General features: G+C 45.1%; 1 protein-coding gene across 1 annotated transcript in view; it reads left to right on the top strand.

Moving 5' to 3' along the window:
* The window catches only part of TMEM131L (transmembrane 131 like), a gene marked incomplete in the record, with an annotated part of 1,995,267 nt that overhangs the window by 1,786,539 nt on the left and 185,953 nt on the right, over positions 1-22,775 (top strand). Inside the window, 1 exon segment of the mRNA XM_044062407.1 lies at positions 722-807. Within this exon segment, the coding sequence (XP_043918342.1) occupies positions 722-807 (86 nt within the window).

Raw genomic sequence — 22,775 nt, 5'->3', positions numbered from 1 at the left:
TTCCCTGTGCCACACCTTTTAACTGTAATATAAGTTTAAAATATTATTAATCCAGCCATTCTTTTAATTACTGTATTTCAATATTAAAATTAAATCAATGCAGTGTTTATGGTATGGCATAGTATAGGGTACAGTATTTGTCAGGTCCATTTTTAATAGCAACTCTCAAGCAACCAGAAACTACACCTATCCGGCATCTACCAATTCCCATGGGTGCTGGTTAACTGAAAGTGCATAATGTTGCTGGTATGTCGATGTGTTAGCAACATTAGAGATTACATCTACAGAAACAACCAAAGTGAATTTAAAAAGTGGAGAGGGGGTGCTGTAAGTGCACCAGCAAAGAGGGCAACTGTCCAGAGGTGGTGTAAGTTTCTTCTTTTCACATGCTGGTTAGTGGAAGACTGTCAGTATAATCTTAGTATGCATTACTTTTAAGGACTTATTTGGATTATGCATATACAGCATCTCTATTTTTTTTTCTGGGAGTGGTTAGGGCTCAGTGAACAAGTCTGGAAATTTCTAGCAGCCATTTTGGAAGACTTGCAGTAATTAATCATTCTTATGGCCAAAGACTAGTTGCTGATATGAACTGAGTACCAACAGTAAAATGTACATCTGCATAATGCCTGCTCTTTGCAGAAGTGCTAGCAATGTAGTATGTTTTCTGTATGAAATATTATTGAGGTTTGTGTTTCTTGTTTTGTGTACATATTTTTAGATGCACTGACTGGATGAGTGCACAACATCCATATACCACCAGCATGTATTGTCCATTTGAACACAATTATACTTCATTGCCTGAAGGTAAGCTTGCTTCATATTGCTTTAATTGATATCCAGTAGCGGAACACTAAAATCTTTGTTTAATCACCATTTGTTTTACGCAATGAAGTGTTGTGTTAAAATCACTTTTGTTATTTCAAACTAAGAGTGGGCTGTGAATGTGATTTGTCAAAATTGATATAAGGGCATAATCCCACACAAAAGATTAGGAGACAGATAGGTCATCTTAGTTACATCTTGTACTGTGAGGTAGATAAGTGGGCAGAATCACTGTGTACCGAGGACATAGTAAAGATGGGGGGATCACTGTAGAATACTCTTACTGGGGCCAGTTCTTTTAATGTCTTTGTAAATGTCATCTGAAAGCAGCTGGAAGTGTTGAGAGTATATGTCTTTCCCAGTGTTCAAATTCTGCAGTTATCTTCATTAAAAGGAAGGCAAGATGTTGCAGCAGAAAGGAAGATAAAGCGATATGGTATGATTAAAAGAGTGGTTAGGAATATGTTGTCTTTAGCCAGTGCCAGAGTGTAAAAGGATAAAACCCCAACTATAGCCCAGGTGACCCACTTCTGATTATTGGCTCGAATGTTTGAGGCACTGGCAGGGAGGGATGGGCATACCTATCCCAGGGGTGGGGGCTGTTCATCTTGGTGCCCCCTGAGGGAAGGAATGGTCAGTCTGTTAACAGGGGAGTAGCCCTTGGATGGTTCTGAGATGAGTGTAAGGAGGGGGAGGACAAGAGGGTAGGTCATAATATAAAAATCCTGCCCCACTTCCTCACTGAAGCAGTTGATGGCAAGACCCAGTGCCCTTGCATATAATTTGTTAACTAGGGTTTTACACACACACGCACACACACACACATATGTGTGTGTGTGTGTGTGTGTGTATATATATATATATATATATATATATTTTTTTTTTTTTTTTTTTTTCATGTGTTTGTAAGTGAATGTCACAGATAAATCAATGTCAGATACAATAACTGTAAAGATTATTTTAAAAATATTCCTTATGAAATTAATTTGCACCTTAGTGATCATGATTTTTCAGCCCAGTTAATATTAAAAAGAATTTAAGCCAGGGTTGGTACTGGCATCTGAAAATATTTGCCAGTACCACTCCTCTCTGTCAGGCTCTAAAGCTGAATTACTCCTTGTAGCACAAGCTACTACTCTTTCTAAAAGGAGAAAAAAAAACAAGTTTCTTAAAAGGGCTGCAGTCTTGCTGTAATTGTATGCTTAATGTGTCACAGCTACAGTTTTAAGACCTTCCACTAAACAAGATCAAGAGTTGATCGCTCAAGAATAAACAATAAAATGATGACTACTCGAATCTTAAAATTAACATATTCCATAATGGCAGAGATTGAAAAGTGTCTTTTGTTTGCCCCACATCCACCACTGCAAGCCCTGAATTTTATTTGCTATCTCCAGGGTTGCACAGCATTAAGAAAGGGAGACACTCACCAAATCAGTGTATAGTAGAATTAAGACGTCATTGTTTTCACTTAAATGTGAGTGAACAATTGGTTTCCAAGAGCTTGCACTCTGAGGAAACATAATAATAACCTTTTAAAGAATAGCTCAACAGTGTTCATACACCGTACTGCTTAGTTTTTTAGATGGGTCTTAAAATTACTTTTAATTTATATTGCTGATGAAATCCTATTACAAAGGGTGATGAAAGCACTCAGTTTTTTTTTGTTAATAAAGGAAACGTTACTGGGCTGCTGTAATGGATGTTGCTTTATTTTTGTAAGTTGTACACTTGGTCTTACTAGGTCTGGTTTATTTGCTGAAGTAAAAGTAGCCTGTGTTGACTTTTCTGAGCTTGTACATGGTTCACAAAATGAACTATTCCAGATTATTTCCTGAGGATGTACATGTATTTTCCATGATAGTTTTGTTCTGTGGGATTTGTACAATTATTTTGTGCTGTCTAAAAGTTTGCCCCACATAACAAATAAAACATTTAACTAACAAATAGACTTTAATTCCTGGTCACATCTCCCTTGCCACATTGATAGTTTCCTTTATGCGCCAAAAGTACCAGTGGATACCAATGCATCTCACTGATTTGCATGCAGATAAGAATTCATTAATTAATAGTTAGGGTAAAAAAAATCAACTCCTGTGCTTACCCAGAGTTGTGCAGTTGGCCGTCTTGGATATATTGGACAGATACAGTATATACGATCCTGGATTTGAAGCCAGTTGGTCTCTTACTGACGTTGTCAAATTTTAGTCAAAATGTAAGCTACTCGTATTTTTTTTGCTTGAGGGTATTCCTAAGGTCCATTTATAAGTTATATGCATAAACCAGAACAAAAGTCTTTAAGAAGCCCTGTAAATGCAGTTTTAGCCTAGGACCACTGGTTCCCATGTGGAACTGTAGAAAAATGTCATTCAATCCTTCATTTTCAGGTAGTCAGCTACTGAGTACAATTCAGAGCCACACTAGCTGACTTAGAATGTCATGGCTTAGCAGATATAGTCAGTCTATGTTGTAACATTCGTGTATAGCTTACCCTGCATGGTCCTGCAACCCCTCAGATGAGGGTGGTTTTTTTTTTTTTTTAAAACAGTAGCCTCACCAACACTAAAAAGCCAAGAAGTTGTAAAACAGGTTAATATTTATTGAAATTCTGTCAGTGAATGTAACTTCAGCAGTTAAATTCAATTTCAGGAAGCACATTGGTGAAGCTGTTAGCACATATTTTTCCATCTTGATTCTTGGCTGGTGTGTTATCTGTGCAGTGTGTGGGTTTTTACTAAGTGCCCTATTTTCCTCCCACATCCCAAAGACATGCTGTACGTGAACTGGTGATAGAGCAACTTGCTCATAGGTGTATGTGGCATGTATGTGAGTATGGCTGTGCATCCTGTAGCACAGTGATGCTCTGTCTAACACTAGATCTGAAGTAGTTACTTCATTTGATCTGCAACCTGTGGGTGTCGGATCCGACCTCGGATCTGATTCGGCAGCTTACCAAGATCCAAGCTCCTAGCTCCTCCCCCCTACCCATAATCCCCTACTACCAACCACATTACCTCAGATCGTTTTTTGCCGCGGCTGAAAAAGCTTCCCTGTGAAGAGCTCCTGGCTGGGTGAGATCATTGCTGGTTTTAAACCACTTTTTTCAACCAAAGTTGTCGTTGTGTGTGTGCTAGCCCCTTTTCTGCTCCTTGTGCTAGTTTTTGGTCCCTTTTGTTAATTTTAATTACTTGCTTACCTTCACTCCCCCTCCCCCTCCTAGTGTTTGGGTGTGTGTGTGAATAATGTCTGAAGGGGCCTAAGGCAGTTTTTTCTAAATGTACTGAGTGTGGCCACAAGCTTTCCCCAGCTGATGGCCACACTCAGTGTGTTTTGTGCCTGGGGGCAGCCCATTTGTCAGAGGCCTGCCAGATCTGCGCGGCCTTTAACCCCCGGGCACTTCGGGATAGGAAGAACAAGCTGATCCTGGCTGGAAAGCTCCCCCAGGAGTCTGCTTCTTCTTCCTCTCCCGTTCGGGTTCCAGCTGCTTCGGCAGCTTCAGCGCTGTCTGTCCCCTTAGCTCTACCCGGGACTCAACCTCCCTCTTCGGGTTTGAGCTCTGGGGAAACTAGTGCCTCTTCCCTTAGAGAGAAGAGGCACAAGGATAAGGAAGGACATAAGTCCCACAAAAGGCGGGCCGAACCTCATCCTTCGGCTCCGCCAGTGAAAGTGCTTAAGTCTCCCTCGAGGGTCTCCGGATCCCCCTCCTCTCGGCGCCGTTCGCCCTGTTTCTCGCTGGAGCCAGAGGAGGAGGATAGGTCTCCCTCGAGATCTTCGAGGCGGCCCTCCCGGCCCGCCTCTACTACTTCGTCCAGGTCGACCCAAAGCATCTCCGAAGCGGATATGGATCAGATGATGCGTCGGTTCTTACAGACCCAAATGCAGATGGGGATGCTCTTGCCTCCCCCCCCTCTGGGGGGGAGTGTGGCCCCCATATTTGCCCCGATCACTCCTTCTCCGACTCATTTCTTGGTCTCAGAGTCATCAGATCCAGGCCCTTTTGGACCCGGGGAATTGTCGGCGCCAATAGCTGTGGTCTTTTCGACGCTGACTATACCTTCGAGCTTGTCGGACCCGAGCTCTCGGGGCTGAGGGCTGAGCGTCAGATCCGAGGGAGTTGCTGTGTCTTCGGCGCTGTTGGTGTTGGAGCACACCTCTGCCTCGGCTCCGACCCCGATCCCTTCCTCGGATCCGAGGAGATTGCTCTCAGAGGCTGGCGAGAGTGGCTCTCCTTCGACTTTTGAGGTAGTGGAGAGGGTACTGTCGAGGTCCTCCAGATCCCCAGACCCGGGCTTCAGATCCACCCGTACCCCCACTATATGAGGGTCTGTCTTCCATCATCCGTCCATCGGGACAGCCTGCCTAAGCCCTCCAGCTAGTTCCCGCGGAGGAACAACAACCCGTGGACGAGCCCTCTTCGGACAGCCCCACCGAGGAGGTCCCTCGGAAACATCGGTGCAAAAGGAGGCACATAGACTCCCCCGAGTCCGTTACCACAGACACAGACTTAGATGATATGGAGGGTTCCCCAAGGTCACCCCCTGAAAATGTCTCCTTTGGAGACATCATGGAAATGTTGCGTATCAGAGGGGGGTGGTCAGCCCAAAAGCCCTCCCTTGATGAGTCCGTGTTCCTGGAGGCCTTTGAGGCAGGCCCATCTACCTCCTGGGTATCCCCTCCAGCCGACCACCTGGTGGACTTAATTACCACCAGGGCGTGGAAGGAGCCCGACACCGTGGAGCCAATCCCAAGGCACCCCAATAAAGTCCTCACCCCACCCACAGATAGACCGTCTTGGGCCAAAGGAACCCCCGTTGATGCCATGTTGGTGGCGGTGGCCACCAAGAAAGAACTCGCGCAGGAGAGTTCTTCGGTTCACCCGCCGGATAAGGAATCTGGAGCGCTTGACCGGATTGGGAAGCGGATGTTTGCTTCAGCCACCTTTTCCATAAGGGCGCTGAACTATATGGCACATACCATTAGGCTACAGCGAGACTTGATTAAGGAATACGCTGCAGCCCCCCCCGGAGTCCATGTCGGTCCCAGACAAGAAGGTTTTTTGAGACTCAAATGGCCACTCTAAAATCCATCTCCAATACATCTATGCGGCTTCTCTCCCATGCAATGGAGGGAGCCGCTAAAGCTAGCGGAGCCGAAGTCGTCTTGCGACGTCTCTCCTGGCACCGTCTTTGCGACTTCACGGATCCCTTCAAGGCATCCTTCGTGAACGCCCCTTTTGACGGTTCTGCCTTGTTTGGCAAAACTGTTCACGACACGCTGGTCTAAAGCGAAAAGGACGGGAAGACGCTGTCTGCCGTCGGAGTCCGCTTCTCTAATCCCCAAAGATCCTTCTCCAGGAATCAGAGGGGACAAAAGAAGCTGTGGTTCCGTAAGTCTCAGCAATCCCATCCTGCTGCGGACCACTCGTCCTCTAGAGGCGGAGGAAGACAAGGTGGACGCCGGCCCAGAGGCAGAGGGGGGGCCGCGTAACTTCGGGTCTAGAGAACCTTTCTCGGACAGACTCGCGCAACAGGCCTGAGGGCTTGCCCGACTGTCACTCTCTGGAGGCAGTCGGGGGGCGGTTGTCGGAGCACCTGTCAAACTGGGAGTCCCTTACAACAGATCGATGGGTGCTCCGGATCATAACCAGAGGATACTCCATTCCATTCATAAACCTTCCCCCCAAACCCAGACGTCTCCTTGATGTCCCACCCGATCAGAGGGAGGCAGCGGCTTTGGAGATTTCAAAGCTGCTAAGAAAAAGAGCCATCTAGCCCGTCCCCCCAGATCAGTCCGGATTGGGTTATTACTCCAGGTTCTTTTTGGTGCCAAAGAAAACGGGGGACCTCAGACCCATCTTAGACCTTTCCGCTCTGGACCTGTTCATACCCAAGGAAAAGTTCCGGATGGTCACTCTCCAATCAATTCTCCCCCTTCTGCGGGAGAGCGACTGGATGTGCTCGTTAGACCTCAAGGATGCGTATTACCACATCTTGATGGACAGACGATCCAGGAGGATTCTCTGCTTCCGGCTCGGAGCCAGTCATTATCAATTCAGGGTTCTTCCATTCGGCCTCACCTCAGCACCCAGAGTGTTCACCAAGGTCATGTCAGTGGTTGCAGCCCACCTGAGACTCCAGGGCATTCAGGTCTTCCCCTACCTAGACGACTGGCTCCTCACCGCGACCAACAGGCATCAGCTCTGTGTGGCGAGAGATTATGCTCTGTCTCTGGCACACAACCTAGGCATCTCAGTGAACGAGCAGAAATCCTGCCTGTGCCCCACTCAAGCCCAAGAATTCATAGGGGCCAGGTTAGATATACGAATCTCCCGAGTTGTTCTAACGTCAGTCAGGCTGAACAGCTTGTCGTATCAGGTGTTAGCTCTTCTTCGGAGCCCGGCTCCTCCGGCGGAGTTAGTCCTGAGGGCACTGGGGTCTATGTCAGCAGCGATCGGTCTCTCTCTTCATGCCCGTCTGTGAATGCGCATATTACAATGGACCCTTCAAGTCCAATGGTCTCTGTCGATCCACCCGTTAAGCACGCCAATACCCCTGAGCAGGGTGTGCAGGGACTCCCTTCTGTGGTGGTTACATGCGCAGGAACTCAGAGAAGGGAGGCCCTTTGTGATCCCACCGGTCGAAGCCACGTTGACCACGGATGCTTCTCGCCTCGGGTGGGGGGCATTGTTCAGGCAGATCCGTTCAAGGCACGTGGACTTCCCTAGAGACCGCATTGCATATCAGTGTCCTAGAGATGAGGGCGGTGCTTTTGGCATTGCAAGCTCTCCACGACCTTCTTCCCCTGGGGACTATTGCAATCCAGATGGACAACATGTCAGTAGTCTGGTATATAAACAAACAAGGAGGGACCAGATCTTATCCCCTGTGTCAAGAAGCCATAAGAGTCTGGGAATGGGTGATTTCCACCAACCGCTTTCTGATAGCAACGCACATTCCGGGAAGGTCCAACATATTAGCGGACAAGCTAAGTCGAGTGCTCCTCACTCCATACGAATGGTCTCTGAATCCGTCCGTTGCGAAGCAGATCTTCCACAAGTGGGATCAGCCTCGCTGCGATCTTTTCGCTTCTCCTTTAAACACAAAATGCAGCGAGTACTTCGCAATAGTTCCCCCCAGAGGGGAGACCCCCCAGAGACACTCTAGTCCATGCTTGGCCCCCGGACTCCTTTATGCTTATCTCCCCCTCCCACTCATGATGAAATTCATCCAGAAAGCCTGTCTGTTGGGGAGCAGAGTTATCCTCATAGCCCCATTCTGGCCTCGACAGATCTGGTTCCCTTTTCTGCGGTCCCACAGTTTGGCTCCTCCATGGATTCTGGATCCCAGTCCAGACCTAATCTCGCATCCAGCGAGATGCCATACCCTGAACCTGGTCAATCTCAAACTTGCTGCTTGGTTGATCCAGTTCCATTAATGGCTAGGACTCCCGGTATCTCATCCCCCGTTAAGGCCATTCTGGTGGCGGCTTATAAACCGTCTACCAGAAAACTTTACAACAGTAAATGGAAATGTTTCTCCATCTGGGCCAAAGACAAAGACTTGGACCCATTTACTGTCCCTATTCCGACTATTCTGGACTTCCTTTCCCTGCTTTTTAGGCAGGGAGCAAGTGCTTCCACGGTTAAGGTGCAGCTGGCGGCCATCTCCCATTTTCATGTGGGGGATGGCATAGGCTCCTTAGCATCTACAAAGTTGTGCAAAACCTTCTTAAGAGGCGTTTTTCTTTTGAAACCACCTGTAAAGACTGTGGTTCCCCCGTGGGATCTCACTCTGGTCTTGCAAGCCTTGACAAGACCACCTTTCGTGCCTGCAGCCTCGGTTCCGTTGAAGTTCTTATCTTGGAAAACTGCTTTCTTGGTGGCTATTACTTCAGCCAAGAGGGTTTCAGAATTACAAGCTCTGTGTATCAAACCTCCATACCTTGTCTTTCACAAGGATAGAGTGTCCCTCAGGACTAATCCGTCTTTCTTGCCTAAGGTGGCTACAGAATCAAATATTAATCAATCAATAAATCTTCCTGTATTTTTCCCAAATTTTCACAACAAAGGTGAATACACGTTGCACAAATTGGATGTACACAGACAACTGCGTTTTTACTTGCACAGGACTAGAGAGTTTCACAAGTCGGACCAGTTGTTTGTTTCTTATGCAAAGTCAGCCATGGGCAAGGCAATTGCTAAAGTGACTGTAGAAAATTGGATCTGTCAGTGCATTATGCTGGGATACACTTCATCTGGGAAGCCAGCTCCGGTTGGCGTCCGTGCTCATTCCACAAGATCTGTAGCTACCTCAACAGCCTTTTGGTCTAGGGTTCCAGTAGACGATATATGTTCAGCAGCTACCTGGTCCTCATCTCATACGTTCATTTCTCATTACAAGCTGGATATGATTTCCAGGAGTAGGGCTTCTTTTGGCTCCGCGGTGCTTCAGAATATCCTTCCGTAAGGACCACCCAGGTTCTTGTAGGTTAGCTGGGGACTCTGTCCCACAGGTTGCAGATCAAATGAAGTAACTACTTCAGATAAAGAAGTTATGTACTCACCATAACGTTCCATCTGAGTAGATACTTCATTTGTCTGCAACCAACCCCCCCCCTGCCATCCCCCGAACCTGTCTGGAATTTTTCTGATCATTCGGAGTTGGTTTCTGTCTCAAGTTGGTGAGGCAAAAAAAAACTATCTGAGGTAATGTGGTTGGTAGTAGGGGATTATGGGTAGGGGGAGGAGCTAGGAGCTTGGATCTTGGAGCTTGGAAAGCTGCCAGATCCGACCGACACCCACAGGTTGCAGACAAATGAAGTATCTACTCAGATGGAACGTTATGGTGAGTACATAACTTTTTTTTTTGTTTGCATTGCACCCACAGAGTGTCTGAATAGGTTTTGGCTACCCCTGAACCTGAATTGGATTTAGTCATTAAAAATGAATTAATTTGATGCTGGGGAAAAAAATCATCTCCCAAATTTAAATATACTAACTCCAGAGTTGTATAAACTGGGAAAAAAATGGAGATCTGTCTGGCAAATAAATTGAATCTCCCCATTACTCCAGTGTTGTGCACCTTTGTCAAAGAATATTCATATGTAGAATTACCATCTAGAAGTATTTAATTTCATAGGTCAGCAATACAGTGAACAGGTGTTTATCAAAAGTATTTCCAACTAAATCTGTACTGCAAAAAAGGACCCCCCCATATAATAAATAAATTCAACTTTCAGTTTGCAAGCAGACTTCAGTCAATCATTTGGTGATGCCTGTATCCCGTCATAGCATGTTGTTAGTCTGAAGTGGCAGTCAACTGGATGTTTCACTTTGTTCTCCAGAGCAAAGTAACAGTACATCAAGAAGGTGGATTCTGCAACTGCTAACCCTCACAATGCCTACCTCCCTTCCCACTTGTCTCCCTCCCTCGCTGCCTACCACACAAAGTCCTCTTTTCCATGTATCTGCTGGATGTTGCCCTTTTCAGTAAAGGTACTCTGTAACAAGCATCTATATCTAAAAGGGACATAGCTCTCCTGTTTCTGTCTTATCTGTAGAAGGACCAGGAACCTGTGACTTATTATAGTCTTGCTAGACCTGAATAGGTGCACAATGTCCAAAACATTCACTGTTAAGGTATTGTTTCTTCTACTGTATGAAGTAGGTTGGTTAAGGGTGATGCTGATGCAAGGCACCTATTTTCACGTAGGAAGTTCCTAAGGTCTATCCTCAAGATGGAAAGGTTTCACTTCATAATACTGAACTTTGGATTATCCTTGGCACCGCCTTTTTACAGGTATTATAACACCGTGGCAGTGGGGCTTAGCCTGGCAGGAATCTACAAGTTACCATACTCCCAACAATTAGATTACTATACTTCAACAATGAAAAAATCTAAATGGAATGCAGAAACACCAAAAAATAGAGCAGTTTTTCTCTTTATTTTTGGTGTTTCTACATTCCAGTTGTTAAAGAATTAGCTTACTATATTTTCGGACTTTCTCCCCTTTTTTATGGTCATGGAGTTGACTGAAGTTTTGTGTCACTTTCCTAGCAAATAACTTGCCTTGGTCTGTGGATAGAGTTCCTTTTGTTTCTGTCTTCATACATGTACTCTCTCATCTGGCCATACTCATCTAAACTAAAGGGTAAAATAGGCATGCAGATAAATCATTTAGCAAAAACTGCAAGAAAACCCCAGTCAAGCTAGAGTTTTCACTGTCTAATACCTAAACCTCATGTAATAGATGCACATGGAATATATACAAATGACCCCTTAAGGACATCGGGTGTTTCAGGTACATATGGTTTGTCTGTGTGACTCTTGTATCCTTTGGTTTGGATGTTAGATATTTTGCAGGCACCTGAATGTTTGTGGGCATCAGATAGGTTTAAAGACCCTGTGTTTCTGAAGTATAGCCACACTCTCCACTTATGCTGTGTTGATGAGGTCAATAAAAAGGCCAAAACATTTGTGCTAGTCGTTTTGGCCATGAAGACTTAAAAAAATGAAAAAGTCATGAGCATTCAGAAGCCATGTAACTGAAACATTTTATGCCCTTAAGGGGTCATTTGAGTATATCCCATGGGTCTCTTTTATAGGAAGTTTAAGGTGTTAAACAGTGAAAGTTTTTTTACTTGCTTATACTCAGAGCTTCCCGACATATCAAATTCAGAGAAGTTCTGAAGTGTATGAGATGTTTAGGAATAATTATTGAAGTTTCATATTTGCAAAGTGCTTATGCCTTTCTGCTGCTGGTCCAGGGTTTGAGTCCAGCCTCTCTGTGTCATCTGTGTGAAGTTGACATGTTTTCCAGTTGTGTGTTTTTTCTCCTAGGTTCCTATTGTAAAAGTGACTTTGGTTTAGTGTTACTAACCCATTTTACAAAGCAAAATAAGTACTATAATAGTGTGTAGAGTTTCTACATGTGAGAATTTCTCCACTGCTGTCCATTAACTCCAGTGGGGTAGGCATATGGGTGTCCTCCATCCTTTGCATATCCTTCAGTGTGATAAATGGTTGCTTGACGTTTAGTGGCTCTTATCCCTAAGAAAGTACTGTCTTCTGTTATGTATGGATATATTTTCTGTTCGTACAGTTTGCTTGTTCATGTTATGGAGTGGCTGCCTATTGAGTTCTCAGAGCTATTATGTGCAGTTCCCGTAAATGAAATGATCGCATATAAATATTCTGAGAGCACTGAACTGTTTTAGAGTATCCTGCTTTTTCATTTTCATAAGAAAAGTAGGAGAGAGACTTCTCAGGCCAGATGTTATAGTTGTACTGTTCCATATCATCAAACAGGAGGACAATGTACTGCTTTCCTTTGTATGGCCACTGTCTGTTGATGTAGCACATTCTACAGTTTGACTGTCAGCTTCCTGTACCAGTCTTAGTGGGAAAGGGAAACCTGTCTAGGATAAGGGTTAGACATTTAAAGTGCATTAAAGATAAGTTTGTTTTCCATTGTCACATACTTAAAAAAATAAGTTCTGTTGTTTTAAACTAGGACAGCTTGCTTCTGTAACGTACTCTCTTCCTTATATAAAGAGAGGTTCATTTATTTACTGTCCTCCTTGGGCCGGGTGCAGTGGTTAGCATTGCTGGCTCACAGCAAGAGGTTCTCCAGTTTGATTTTGGCTGGGATGCCTTCTGTGTGGAGTCTGCATATCCTAGCTGTGGTCGCACGGGTTTCCTCCAGATTCTCCAGTTTCCTCCCACATGTGCCCTGGAAAATGACAGTTTTTTATGTAATACTGTAATTAATAAATATGTTTATTTTTATATGTTTGTTTTACTGAATTTGTGATCGACAATTAGTAATTTGCCAACTGGTATCTAAATGCACAGTCTTTCAGCAGCTTCATAAAATGAATAGATTTTCCTGCTCCAGTAGCTGTCATGTACTGCCCTCTCATTGTCCATGACATCCTAGCAATTTTACTGTAATTTTTAATGTAAGATCAGATCAGCTTGATACCTTCCAGCCTTAGATCTTAGTTACTGCATGGTTGGCACCATATAACAAGTTGCTCTCTCTTTTTTTAAATTAGAGAAGCAGATCGCCAGGGATTCTGTAATCAGTGGTTAAGGTTTGTTCTTCAACAGTATTCACCATTGTTTTGTATATTAGCTGTTTATTCAGATTAGCAAAGTCTCAGAACCGCTTGAACATGAGATTACAGAACATCCAAGCATCAACTTCAGAAAGATTTCAGAGTTATATAAATAGATCAAGTTACAATGTAAGCATTCTCTCCTCGTATCCCAAAGGGAGTTTACCATTTCAGTTTATATATAAGTGAATGCTTTTATTTTGTCTGTCAGCCTGGAACTTTGCCTTATGTATACCTCTTTTTTTTTTTTTTTTTTTTTTTTTTTTTTATAACAAGAAACATCTTTACTAAATTATCAAGTATGACATAAGCAATGTTACATTTATATAAATGAAAATAAACCATACTGACATAATCTGAGTTGCAAACCACGCTGACTCAACTGTAGCTGCAAACATTACACCTCACTTATCATATATCCAGTCACTGTCAGTCAACCATTGCATAGCTTATTTAATTCCTGCCTTCTTTTAAACCTCATTCCGCCTCTGCATGTATTAATTCCACACTTCCCATTTTTCCTATGTAATTTGCTCCTACCCTTTTCTAAAGATCCCAATTCCAGTTGTTTTATCTCTGTTACTATCTTTGCTACTTCTATTAAAGTTGGTTTAGACGTTGATTTCCATTTTCTCGTAATTGCTTTATTGGCAGCCATTATAATCAGACTCAGCAAGGCCTTACTTATGCCTAGGCAATTCTGATTCTGTATCATAGCTCAAAAAATAATTTCCTTAGTTACACCAATTTGTTCACCCAGCATCTTCGACAGAGCAGTCTGCAGGGAATCTTTAAAGTCTGCCAGCTCATTGCATTTCCACAAAATATGTTCCTCTTTCTTCCCCATCACACTTCCAACATTTGCTGTCTACCCAAGGAAAAATTCTTTGGAGTCTACTTGGGGTATGAAAATACCTATGTAAACACTTCTAAGCAAAGATTCTAAATCTCCTAGACTTTGTTGCATGTTTAGGAGACATACATATATCCCCCACATTGTTTTTTTTTGTGAATTGCTTATCCAGTCTCTCTTCCCAGTACTTTCTAACCTCCTCTGATTGATTCTTATAGTTATCTTGCAATATTTTATATGCTGTACTAATTATTCCTTTCTTAACAGCAACTTCTGTTCTAGATTTTACTAAAAACTCTACCAGTTCTTGTCTTTAATTTAAGAGCCCCTCCTCCATTTCTTTCGTTTTGCCTATACTCTGATATCAATCCTTGAGAGGGAAGGCAATCTCTAATCTGCAGTCCAAATAAGTTCTTGGTGTCTTCCCATTCTGTTACCTTTCCCTCTCTAGTTATTTGCTCCTAATACCTTCATTCCTTTGTCAGTTTTCTCCAAAAAATTCCAGCTCCCCTCATGCCTATTGTCTGTATCTCTAATTGCAGTCATCCCTATTGGCAGAATCTCCTTTATCCATTTCTGTTTTGATTTAGTTCTTAGAATACTTTCTGATACTTTATGAATATAATAGTCTCTATGATTATTATTTTCCTTTAAAGGTCTGCATGCAAAATCCCAGTCTCTCCTTGTTTCTTGAGCTTCCTCCTTGTTTCATCATCATCCCTTTCTGCTTTGAATTATAGATGTGAGAGTGTTCAATCTCGCCGTTTGTTCTTACACCTGGGTTCGGAGCCGATCCTCGGCTCCGTGTCGGCCGCTTGGCAAAGCTCTGCATCGAGAAGAAGCTCGAGACCAACCTAACTCCCACAATCCCCCTCTGCCTTTACCTCAGATCTAGTTTGCGCTGCAGCTCACATCATTTTGATGAGCTCGGACCACCTCAAAGCTAAGATTGATTATTTCTTATACTTCTTTCATTAATTTTTGTATACAAATTTCTCTAAGATTGACTGTGTGTGTGTGTGAGTAGTGTATCGAGGGTTTCGGTTCCGTATATAATTTTTATATACTTTTTTTCGAGTTTTTCTCCGGGGCCTACCCCACCCTTAACTTTCTGGAGTTGACTATTGGATGTGACTTTATTAACAGGATTTGACAAATATTACTGGCTTTGACTTTCTTTACTGGATTTGACATTTACTACTGGCTTTTCACTGTTTTCTGGATTGGAATTTGTAATCATGTCAGAAAAAGCGAAATCAGGCTTCAAACGGTGCCAATGTGGACAGAAGATGTCTGTCACAGACAATCATAGTTCCTGCGTCTACTGTCTTGGCCCTCTCCACCTGCAGGAAGACTGCTCCATCTGTCATTCTTTCAGTGGAAGGGTCATGACAGATAGGCGCAGGAAACTTATGGATAGGGGCCTTTTGAAGCCTGCATTCCAAGAGGCTCTGGATGCATCAGACCAGGCATCTAAATCCTCGAAGGAATCAAAGACGTCGGAGCCCAAGTCATCGGCTCCGAGCTCTTCATTCAAAGTTCGATCACCGGTTCCACAGACTTCGGGGCTGAGTGTTGAACTGTTGTCAGTTACCGAGCCTCGAGTCTTGGAACTGGTGATGGAGCTTCCTCCTCCTGCACTTTTGAGGTCGGCTCCGTCTTCGATTCCTTCGACGCGTTCTTCCAGGCACCTCTCCGACACCGATGTAGACCGCGTGGTGCAGAAATTGATGGAGAATACAGCTGTGTCCAAACTTATCTCTGTCTCCTCCCAGTTGGTGTCGAGACTTGAAGGCCTACCCTTATCTCCACCTGTTCCTCCTCTGAGGCCTATCCAGTCTTCGGAGCCGGGAGAGGCTGACCTGATGATTGTGGAGCCCTCGGTGCCGGAGCCGTCCTTTTCTCGGTCGGTACCGTTCACCTCGACTCCGTCGGATCCAGTACCGGAGTCTCGGAGCTGAAGATCCATCCTTGGGTCCGGGACTGAGAGTCGGACCGATGTTTGGTTCCGACACTCCCTCGGGGCCTCGGCTCGGATCGACTCAGCTCCGTCCTCGGGGTCGATGCCTTCGGTGCCTGTCTCGGGAATTCCTCCGACTTCTTCGGAACCGGGGGATACCTCGACTCGGGACCCGGGGGCCTTCGAACTCATGAGGAAGGTGTTGTCTGTTCAGACAACCACTTCAGCAGAAACAGCTTCTCCTTCCCATAAAGGGCCGTTATCCTCCTCTGCACCCACGGCTACATCTAAGCGTCGAGCACCAGTGTCTCAGCCACCCCTAGAGGGTGCCCCCTCTTCCTCGGAGGCTTCTTCGGATGCCCCCCCCCGAGGAAGTTCCGAGAGGTGATTGGCAATCCCTCCCCCCTTCTGAGGATGAGTCAGTCTTGCTGAAGGCATTCGGTGCTCGCCCTTCCTCCTCCTGGGTCACTCCGCCCTTCGATGAGTTGATGGAGCTGATTGCTCGAAGGGCGTGGGAGACACCTGACACGGTGGAGCCAGTCCCTAGAAAGCCTAACAAATATATTACTGCCCCCCAAGATAAGGCTTATCTGACAAAGGGAGTGCCAGTGGACGCTATGGTGGTGGCAGCAGCCACGAAAAAGGAGATGTCTGAATCTTCCTCATCTGTCCATCCGCCTAACAGAGATTCTAAGACTATGGACAGATATGGGAAGCGCATTTTTAGTTCAGCGGCTTTTTCTATGTGATCCCTGAACTATTTGACCCATTTCACACGGCTACAGAGGGATCTAATCAAAGAGTTGGGAGATACCCTCCAGGGTACTACAGATGCTGCTGTCTCAGAGAAGGTCACAGCACATCTCAATACCCTTACATCTATTGTAAACTCGTCCATGAGGCTGATCTCATACGCAGCCGAAGGATCGAGTAGGGCAGCAGCTTCAGCGATTGCTCTTCGTAGGCAATCCTGGATGCGCTTATGTTCATTTGCGGAAGCCTTCAAGTCTTCCTTTACTAACGCCCCATTTGATGGTGCCACTCTCTTTGGCCCCAAAGTAAAGGAGACCCTTACCCGGTGTGAGCAAGAGGGAAAGACTCTGTCTGCTGTCGGAGTCCGTTTTTCCACCCCATCCAGACCGTACCCCAAAGGGCAACGTGGTTTCGAATACCCCAGGGTTCTTTCCCAGGCGCACAGGGTGATACCCCCTCCAGAGGCAGAGGAGGGGGTAGAGGTGGAAGACGTCGCCCTGGCAGCAGAGGGGGTCCGCAAAACCAAGGTGACAGGGATACACTCCCCGGGAAACCTTTCCAGCACTCCTGAGAGGAGGCCCGACTGTCCTGCTCTGGAGGCAGTCGGGGGTCGCTTAGCTTTATACCCTCAGGCTTGGCAAAATCTTACATCAGACCATTGGGTAAAAGGCGTTGTTACCAGAGGCTACAAAATTCCCTTCCTATTGCCCCTAATTCCACAGAAAAGACTCCCAGATGTGCCGCCCCATCTGCGAGGCCCTGCAGCTACAGAAATTTCAAAGCTGCTAGAAAAAAGAGTCATCCAACCAGTCCCAGCGGACCAAAGAGGATTCGGAACTTACTCAAGGTTCTTTTTAGTTCCAAAAAAGACAGGGGACTGGAGGCCAATTCTGGACCAAAGCAAACTCAATACCTTCATCAAGAAAGAAAAGTTCCGAATGGTCACGCTTCAATCGATCCTTCCATTCTTACAGAAGGATGACTGGATGTGCTCAATAGATCTAAAGGACGCTTACTACCACATCAAAATGGCCAGGGCGTCCAGGGATCACTTGCGCTTCCGGCTGGGAGCCAGTCACTTTCAGTTTCGAGCCCTGCCCTTTGGTCTGACCTCAGCCCCCAGGGTTTTCACCAAATGTATGGCAGTGGTAGCGTCTCACTTGAGACGCCTGGGATTCCAGGTGTTTCCGTATCTGGACGACTGGCTCCTTTCTGCCACCACCGAGCGTCGACTGATTCAGGCCAGGGATTACACACTACAACTTTGTGTTCAACTCGGAATTTCCGTAAATTTCGAAAAATCTTTACTACAGCCATCACAGCATATCTCATTCATAGGAGCAGAATTGGATACGCGTTGCTTAATTCTAAGGCTTCCCCCAGAAAGGATAGCCTCCCTACAAAACCATATATCTCTTCTTCTTTCATCCAGAAAATCCCCAGCGAAACTGGTTCTGAAGGTTTTGGGTCTCATGGCAGCTTCTCTCATTGCGATACCCTTGGGAAGACTGCACATGAGAGTTCTTCAATGGCTACTGTTTGCACAATGGTCATTCCAAAAGTTACCCCTGACACATGAAATCCACATCACAAACATATGCAAATCACACCTGGCTTGGTGGATCCGGACTTGCAATCTCTCCAGCGGAAGACCATTTGTGCTGCCCACTCCGACAGCAACGGTGACCACGGACGCTTCCCTGATAGGGTGGGGGGGCATCTTTCAGGGACAGACAGTCCAAGGCGAATGGACCAATTTGGAATGCAATCTGCACATCAATGTTCTAGAGTTGAGGGCAGTGTTTCTGGCGTTGCGACACTTTACTCCCCTTCTTCCTCTAGGGACAATTGCAGTCCAGACGGACAACATGTCTGTAGTCTGGTACATAAACAAGCAAGGGGGAACCAAGTCTTACCAACTATGCAGAGAGGCCATGAGAATCTGGCAATGGGCGGAGTCCACGGGTCGCTTTCTGATAGCAACGCACATCCCTGGGTTATCCAACGTCATAGCGGACAGGTTGAGCAGAGCCATCCTGTTACCTCATGAGTGGTCCCTCAAACAGTCTGTTGCGAAGGAGATTTTTCGCAAGTGGGGCCAGCCTTCCTGCGATCTGTTTGCGTGTCCAATGAACGCCAAATGCAGAAGGTATTTTGCCCTATTACCCCCTCCAGGGGAAGGCCCAAGGGACGCTCTGGTTCACGATTGGCCCCCAGGTCTTCTGTACGCTTTTCCTCCTGTTCCCCTGATTTCAAAATTTCTACAGAAAGCCAGCAACCTGCAAAGGACAATTATCCTCATTGCCCCATTCTGGCCTCGTCAAATATGGTTTCCCTTTCTTCTAGCACACCAAATGCGGGAACCCTGGATCCTGGACCCAGAGCCGGATCTACTGACCCACTCGTCAGGGGCTCTCCACCCGTTGCTTCTCTCCCTCAAACTAGCAGCTTGGCTGCTCCGCCTCCCTTCTTAGCCAGGTCTGATCTTCTATCTCCTGCAGTTCAAAATATCCTGGTGGCTTCTCATAAAGCATCCACTACAAAGATTTACACTAGTAAATGGAAGCGTTTTGTGCACTGGGCAACTACACAACAATTGGATCCCTTAATAGCTCCTCTGAATAAGGTCTTGGAGTTTTTAACCGAATTGTTCCACCAAGGGCTTCACCTGCCTCTTTGAAAGTGCAATTAGCTGCCATATCAAATTTTCATGTGGGAGAAAGTGGGGCGCCTACTATGGCTCACAGACTTTGTAAGGCCTTTCTAAAAGGATCTTTCCATATTAGACCACCAGTTAGAAGTCCTACTTCACCTTGGAACTTGAACCTTCTTTTGTCACAGCTGATGCTACCACCTTTTGAACCAGCCTCTTCCTGTCCTTTGAAGTTTTTGTCATGGAAGACCCTTTTTCTGGTGGCTATCACATCGGCCAGGCGGGTATCGGAGCTTCAAGCCCTTTCGGTTAAACATCCTTATTTGATTTTTCACCCTGACAGAGTATCTCTTCGCACTAATCCATCCTTTCTTCCCAAAGTTTGCTCCGTTAATAATATTAATCAGTCCATTGAACTACCCACCTTTTTCAAGAACCACTCCAATAAGTTGGAATATATGTTACACAAGTTAGATGTTCATAGACAACTCAGATTTTACTTGGACAGAACAAAGGATCACAGGAAAACAGACCAGCTCTTTGTGGCCTTCTCAGACAGCAAGAAGGGTATGGCAGTTACGAAACGAACCCTGTCCAAATGGCTTTCTGATTGTATTATTTTTGTTTATACTGCCTCTGAGCAAACTTTACCTGTCAAGCCCAAAGGGCACTCTACAAGATCAGTATCTACATCCCTGGCTCATGCAGCTCGCCTGCCGTTAGACACTATTTGTGCGTCTGCCACTTGGTCTAAACCACATACCTTCATTTCTCATTACAAAGTAGACAGGATTTCTAGGGACAGGGCAACCTTTGGTTCCACTGTGCTCAGGAACGTTCTCCCCTGAGTTCCTCAGGAACATGGAGCTAGGGACGCTACCCAGGTGTAAGAACAAACGAGATTGAACACTCTCACATATAGAAGTTATGTCCTTACCATAACGTTCCATGTGGAGTGTTCATCTCGCCTTTGTTCTTACATTCCCACCCTCCCACCCTCAGGAAGAACGTCCAGTTTAGGTGCCTGGTTTGTTTCTCCTGCTTCTGCCTTGAGCAGTTGTTGTGCTATGTATATAGGTTTATTCTTGTTTGGCATGAAAATGTTATGCTCTCTTCTGTTCTCTACTTGTTTTCTTGCAAACTAGATCTGAGGTAAAGGCAGAGGGGGATTGTGGGAGTTAGGTTGGTCTCGAGCTTCTTCTCGATGCAGAGCTTTGCCAAGCGGCCGACACGGGTGTAAGAACAAAGGCAAGATGAACACTCCACATGGAACGTTATGGTAAGGACATAACTTCTATTTTTCTGCTTTTGCTATGCCTTAATTGTGTTACTCTGAAGTATCCATTCAAATCAGGTAATCCCAATCTGCCCTGTTCTTTTGGAATAATAAGCTTATCCTACTTGACTCTTGCTAACTTCCCCTCCCAGATAAAATCCTTAAGCTCTTTTATTGCTTGCTATCCACAGCTTCTGCTTTGATAAAATATGCCTAACCTGTGTATAAGACTAAAGGGATTAAATCCATTTTAACTGCTTGTATCTTACTATCTATATCCATATAGCAGAGCTTCCATTTTCTCACTTTTTATATTACCTTTTGTTTAGTCTCTTCCCACATATCTTTAGCTGCCACACTGGAATAATTTTTAATCCATACTCCTAAATACTTCAATGTGAAGTTGTTCTATCTCGCCGTTCATTCTGACAGATGGGTCCAGAGCCGATCATCGTCTCCGACTCGGCCAATTGCAAAGCTCGAGGTCTTCAGACAGCTCGAGGCCAAGTCCATATCCCATGATGCACCTTGAGTTACCTCAAATCTAGTTTGCCGCTGCAACAGATCAGAGGATACTTCACAGTTCGGACCAGTAGAGTTTTTATTCTTTAAGAAATGTTTTTTAAAAGACTTTTAATTATAGCTTATTAAGTTTTCTTTCCATTTAGAAACATTGATAGGATTGTAGAAGTGGTTTGTTGGCTATTTTCAAAGCCTTTTCTATAGCTCCTTTGGCCATCGTTTTATTAGGCCTTTATTATCTCTCTTCCCTTATTCTGGTGTGCCTTAGATTTAAAACATTAGAGGACTGTTTTATTAGTAGTTAGATGTTTATTTAGAATTGTAGAGCCCTTTTTAAGTTAGGGGCTAGTTACTGTTTGAAAGTTTGAATTAGAATAGTTGGGTGTTTGTTGTACATTGTTTCTTTTTGAGATATTCATATTGGTAATTTAAACAAATTTTTTTTCTTGTGTGTGTTTATATTTCAATAGACAGTTACTTATGGCTGACCAAGAGAGGGAAAAACATCCCAAATCTGGGTTCAAAAATGTCCAAAGTGTGGACAGAAAATGTCTCTGACGGATGGTCACGTTAACTGTGTTTATTGTTTGGGTGCTTTACACCTACAAGAGAGCTGCTCCATCTGCCATTCTTTCAGTAGCCACGTTCTTCAGGAAAGAAAGAGAAAGTTGATTGACAGAGGCTTATTAAAATCCTCTTTTCAAGAAGCTTTGAGTGATCATGATAAAACATCAGTGTCTCCAAAATCTACCGAGTCATCGAAATCGACATCCTCGGAGCATAAAACTTTGGCTCCGACACCACCAAAATAATTATCGACGTCGGCTCCATAGCTTTCGGAGCCGGTCCCCAGTCCTGGAACCGGTCTCCACAGTGTTGAAATCACCAATTTTACAATCAGTGGCATCATCGATCCATTCATCTCAGTCCTTGATAAGTCTATCTGATTTGGATGTGGATTGTGTGGTGCAGAAGTTGTTACAGGCACTGGCATTTGCCAAATTATCTTTTCCAACCCATGTGGCTTCGGAACAGACAGCTGTTCCTCCATCTACTTCTTTTCCTCCTCCAAGCCAAACCGGTCCTTCGGAGCTCGAGGAGTTGGAGCTGATGATTGTGGAGCCTTCGGAACCATCTCCTGTTCCAGTGCCATTGGTGCTGACTACTCAGACTTCCTCGGTACCTATCGAGGGGTCTAGGAGCCGACACTCGCAGGTCTGGTCCCGGGAGGACAGTCGGACCGATCATTCGGTTCTGACTTTACCTCTTGGGGCTTCGGCGCGGATGAGTTCGGCTCCTACCTTTGGATCAGAGCCCACTGATGTTCTTTGTGTTTCACTGTTGCAGTCATGGGCGGCGCAGTGGTGCAGTGGTTAACGTTGTTACCTCACAGCAAGAGGTTCTCCGGTTCGATTCTCAGCTGGGGTGCCTTCTGTGTTGAGTTTGTATGTTCTCCCTGTGTTCGCGTGGGTTTCCTCCGGGTACTCCGGTTTCCTCCCACATTTCAAAGACATGCATCTGGAGCATTTCTCCACGGGTCTCCGCTGAAAACAGGCTCTGTGGAACCTAGTTGGACTTTCCCGGCCAACAAATGATAAATAAATAAAAAAATAAATAAATAAATAAAAATCTCACTTGGGTTATCTGCCTGCAGGTAGCACTCAGTCAGCCCGAATACCAGAGTCTTGGGATTCCTGCATCGGATGCTGTCGCTTCTTCCATGATGTCAGGTCGTCAGGGGTATAAAACATGCAGCCGACGCCATTACATCAGCTTTTCTTGCCAAGCGGAGCCCGAAGCAGAAGCAGTTTGCAA

Source organism: Protopterus annectens, chromosome 2.part1 (assembly GCF_019279795.1).
Source record: "Protopterus annectens isolate FY-2018-M chromosome 2.part1, PAN1.0, whole genome shotgun sequence".
NCBI classification, from domain to species: domain Eukaryota; kingdom Metazoa; phylum Chordata; order Ceratodontiformes; family Protopteridae; genus Protopterus; species Protopterus annectens.
Note: the sequence above shows the minus strand (reverse complement) of the source record. Positions and strands in the feature narration are given on the sequence as shown.